The 3,890-nt window shown below is 39.0% G+C and overlaps 1 protein-coding gene across 1 annotated transcript in view; it reads right to left on the bottom strand.

Moving 5' to 3' along the window:
- The window catches only part of HSPBAP1 (HSPB (heat shock 27kDa) associated protein 1), a 49,231-nt gene that overhangs the window by 9,684 nt on the left and 35,657 nt on the right, over positions 1-3,890 (bottom strand). The window contains exons 5-6 of the mRNA XM_011950799.1: positions 3,043-3,214; positions 365-448 (exon numbers count right to left, since the gene is read on the bottom strand). Coding sequence (XP_011806189.1) covers positions 365-448; positions 3,043-3,214 — 256 coding nt within the window. The remainder of the gene's footprint in view (positions 1-364; positions 449-3,042; positions 3,215-3,890) is intronic.

Here is a 3,890-nt window from a genome sequence, read left to right as displayed (position 1 = left end):
GTATTTCCAGCCCAGACGGTATAGAAGAGGAGTGGCAACAAGGGACACATATCGGCAAATCTGGCCAGACCCAACACAATTTTCCTAACAACACTGGTCAAGGGAAAGGACCCTACCTGCCAGCATCAGGCCCATTCTGTGTCCTTAAAAGAAAGAGAGTGGCACACCACTAAAATTCCAATTTCCAACCTAAACATCCATTAACAGAGGACAGAATGCATAAGTTAATAGTGCACTGCAACAAAAAAATACTGAAGCATTGGTTAAAAAAATTAATTACCAAGTTGTACAGCCAGACCTTATATATCTTTTAAAAGTATGATTTGCACTTACTTAAAAAAAACAAAACGAAATGAAAAAGTACCAGTTCAATCCATGAGTTTATACTGACAGTGACAGGATCAATGGATTCTACGTAATGCCACCAGTGTCTGGGAACAAACAGAACCTGAAAACCAAACAAAGAATGGTTAGCAAGAGAACAGGATATTTCATTTTTATGTCAGACTCAGATCCTAATTGAGGCTGCTACGAAAAAAAGGAATACAAATGAATTCACAATAATATTGCTGGAGAAAAGCGAAGAAAAACAACCCCACAATCCTTTTTTCCTTTTACTCCTTTTTTATTGACAAGTTCACATGTTCTACAAAGGATACTGCCAGCATCTGTATTCTCTTTAATCTTGGGCCTTCTTTGTTTGCGCCTAAATCTTAGTACATGATTCTGAGATTCTAATTTTTCCTCCTTTCCATCACAAAATAGTTGCATGCATTCTGAGAAAGGGCATAGGTAAAACACATAGGACATGGCTTCTGTTTTCTCACAGTTCGAAATCTAGCCAATGAGAACATAAAGTAAAGAAAGGTGGCATTACAGAAGTGGTAAATTAGAGGACAATGGTGTTTGAGAATTTCAGAGGTAGGTGAAACAGGCATGAAATAGGGAGGTCAGGGGCAACATGGATGGAGGAAGTGTGATTTGAACCCAGGCTAGGAGAGAATTCAGACTGAGAAAAGAATGAAGACACGCCAGGAAGGATAAGAGGTACAGGAGAGGGAGGTAGGACTAGTAGGTCAGTCTTACTATCACAGAGGGAATAATGGGAGATAAGGTAGGGGAATTAGTTTAGGGACAGTGGACTTCAAAATAAGAATTTAGATTTTATCTGGTGGGCATTAGGAGTCACTGAGAAATTCTAAGTAGGGGGATGGTTAAAAATAGTGGTATCGAGAGAGTCTGAGAAGGACAGGAGATACCTGCAAAGGCCCACTTATTAAATGTTAAGATATAAATAGGAAGGTATAATAAACAAAAGCAATGGGCAGAGTCAAGAAGGATGGCATCTATCCAGACTCAGTATGAGATTTCCTATTGAGAGCAGAGCAGATGGAGATGATATGAAGCTTTTGGGCTTCAGATTTAGGAAACTACTGGTATTTGCTATGAACAAGGCAGGACTGGGAAATAGAAAGATCCTTTCAGGAAAACTGGAAACTACAAAAGTCCACTTGATAGTCATAAGTAGGTTATGCATGTCCTATCAGAGTAAAGTTTCAATAAAGTGGTGAGAGAAAGAGCTGGGTTTGAGTGGATTAAAGAATGGACAGGAGGTAAGGAAAACTGATACAATGGACAAAACCAGTCATTCAAATTTGGCTACTAAAGACAGAAGAGAAAATGATTGGCAACCACTTCACACTCTCTGGAATGGCTGTAAAAATAATCATAAAAAAGAAAAACAAGTGTTGGGAAAGATGTGAAGACACTAGAACCCTCATACAATGCTGGTGGGAATATAAAATAGTACAGTTGCTATGGAAGATAGTTTGACAACTCCTCAAAAAGTTAAACAGAGGGTTACCATATAACCCAGCAATTCTACTCCTAGGTATACCCAAGAGTATTGAAAACATATGTGTACATATGAAGACATAGGTACACACAAAACTTGTACATGAATGTTCAAAGCAGCATTACTTATAATAGCCAACAATGCAGAAACAACCCAAATGTCCATCAACTGATGAACGGATAAACAAAATGTTGTATATCCACACAATGGAATATTATTAAGCCATAAAAAAGAAATGAAGTGCCAGTAACATTCTATAATGTGGATGACCCTTAAATACATTATGCTATGTGAAAGAAGTCAGACACAGAAGGCCCTGTATTATAATATTGCACCATGTGAAATGTCCAGAATGGGCAAATCTACAGACATAGAAAAAGATTAGTTGTTGTCAAGGGCTGTGGGGAGAGGGGAATGCAGAGTGACTAACAGGTTGAGGCAACTCAATCAAGTGAAATTGTTTGAGTCGATAATACCTGAGTGAAGGAAGCAGGAAAAGAGCAAGTGAGACAGGTACAATGGAAGGAAGACAGGCAAGGGAAAGGGATAATCAAGAGAATAAAGTCTCTTTAAGTGACTAAGAAAACCTTTCAAATTATTAATGAAATATCAGACAGCAAATGCCAATGTTGAAAAAGAAATTTTCCTCACTGGGAAGCAGCACTATGTACAATACCTTTGGAAATGTTTCAGAGTTAGTAATTTATGAAAACAACATCCATTCTTGCTTAAAAGTAAACATTCTCAGTTCCTTCTGCCCCTGTTGGCCCACACCTGGATGCATTCCGACCTGTGTTTATGTGTTTGGGTTCAGTTCTATCATAATTGAACAGATATTAACTGTGATTAAATGTTCCAGAGATGCTCAAGTACCCATGCCTTGAAGATTTTCTCCTGACCTAAATGAAAATGACTCTGCAGACTGTCTTCCTCCAAAGTCCATTCTCGTCTTTACCAATAGGAGGAGCTGTGTTCCCTCTTGCTATTTCCTTTCCAGGACCTGTGAAGCAAAGGTGTACGTGTCTGAAGCCTACAGCTGGGCAGCTACCTTCCAACAGCAGAGCAGAGGGAAGGAAGCCATTCTCATTTGTACTGCGCAGGGAGGGGAAGCACACAGCATAAGGACTTGAGAGAGTTACAGCTGTGGTGTCCCCTGGCAGGTCATTAAAGTTTTAAAGCCTTATTACCTGTCCTGGGCTCAGTGTAACCATATGTCTTTGAGCTTTCTGGAACTCAGGAAAACGCTTTAAATCAGGATTGACAACATTGATTTTACTGAACACACTAGATTCTTCATAAGGGATTCTAGTTGGATAAAGGAAAGGAGTATCTTCAGGAGGAAAGAGATGCCATCGTTTCCTAATTAAAAAGAAAAAAAAGATACAAGTTAGTACTCTGATCTTAAGACAAAACATGTAAGAAGGCAAAAGCTAAGTGTTCATTTTTACTCATTTAAATTCGATCCCTAAGGGAATACAGGCACCATCAGTGGTCACCTGGCCATCTCTGACTCAGCGCTAGAATCCCTTTGCAGATACTGAGTGGAAGGCTGTGTTGTAACTAAGGGGCTGCCTCATGGATGTCTCAGGACACCCTGAGGCAGCCTAGTACATTGCTGGGACAGAATCTAGTTCGTAAGATCATTCTTTCTTATCTCAAATCAAAGTCTGCCTTCTCATAGTTTTCATCCCTGACTCTAGAGCTATTCACAATAACCCCCATGCTTTCAAATATCTGTATTCTCATCTTATGCAGAGCAAACACTCATAGTTCCATCCACCAAATAGTTTTCAGACTTCTCCCTGTTTGGGTTATAAATTCCTTAAGTTAAACATTTGTTAAGTTACTCCATTAGGGAGTGGACATGTACAAATAACACCACATAAATAAAGCAGTATAACGTAGGAATTTTCAAAAAGAAAACTGTCAAATGTTTGTCACTTAAAACAGTTTTGAAAATGGAGGTAATAAATTCTAACTCACAAAACACTAGACACACCTGTGCTTTATGCCAATAGGGGGAAGACATCTGAGG

The sequence above is a fragment of the Colobus angolensis genome, unplaced genomic scaffold (genome assembly GCF_000951035.1).
Source record: "Colobus angolensis palliatus isolate OR3802 unplaced genomic scaffold, Cang.pa_1.0 Scaffold31, whole genome shotgun sequence".
NCBI lineage: Eukaryota > Metazoa > Chordata > Mammalia > Primates > Cercopithecidae > Colobus > Colobus angolensis.
The sequence above is the reverse complement of the archived record's forward strand: the minus strand, read 5'-3'. Positions and strand labels throughout refer to the sequence as shown.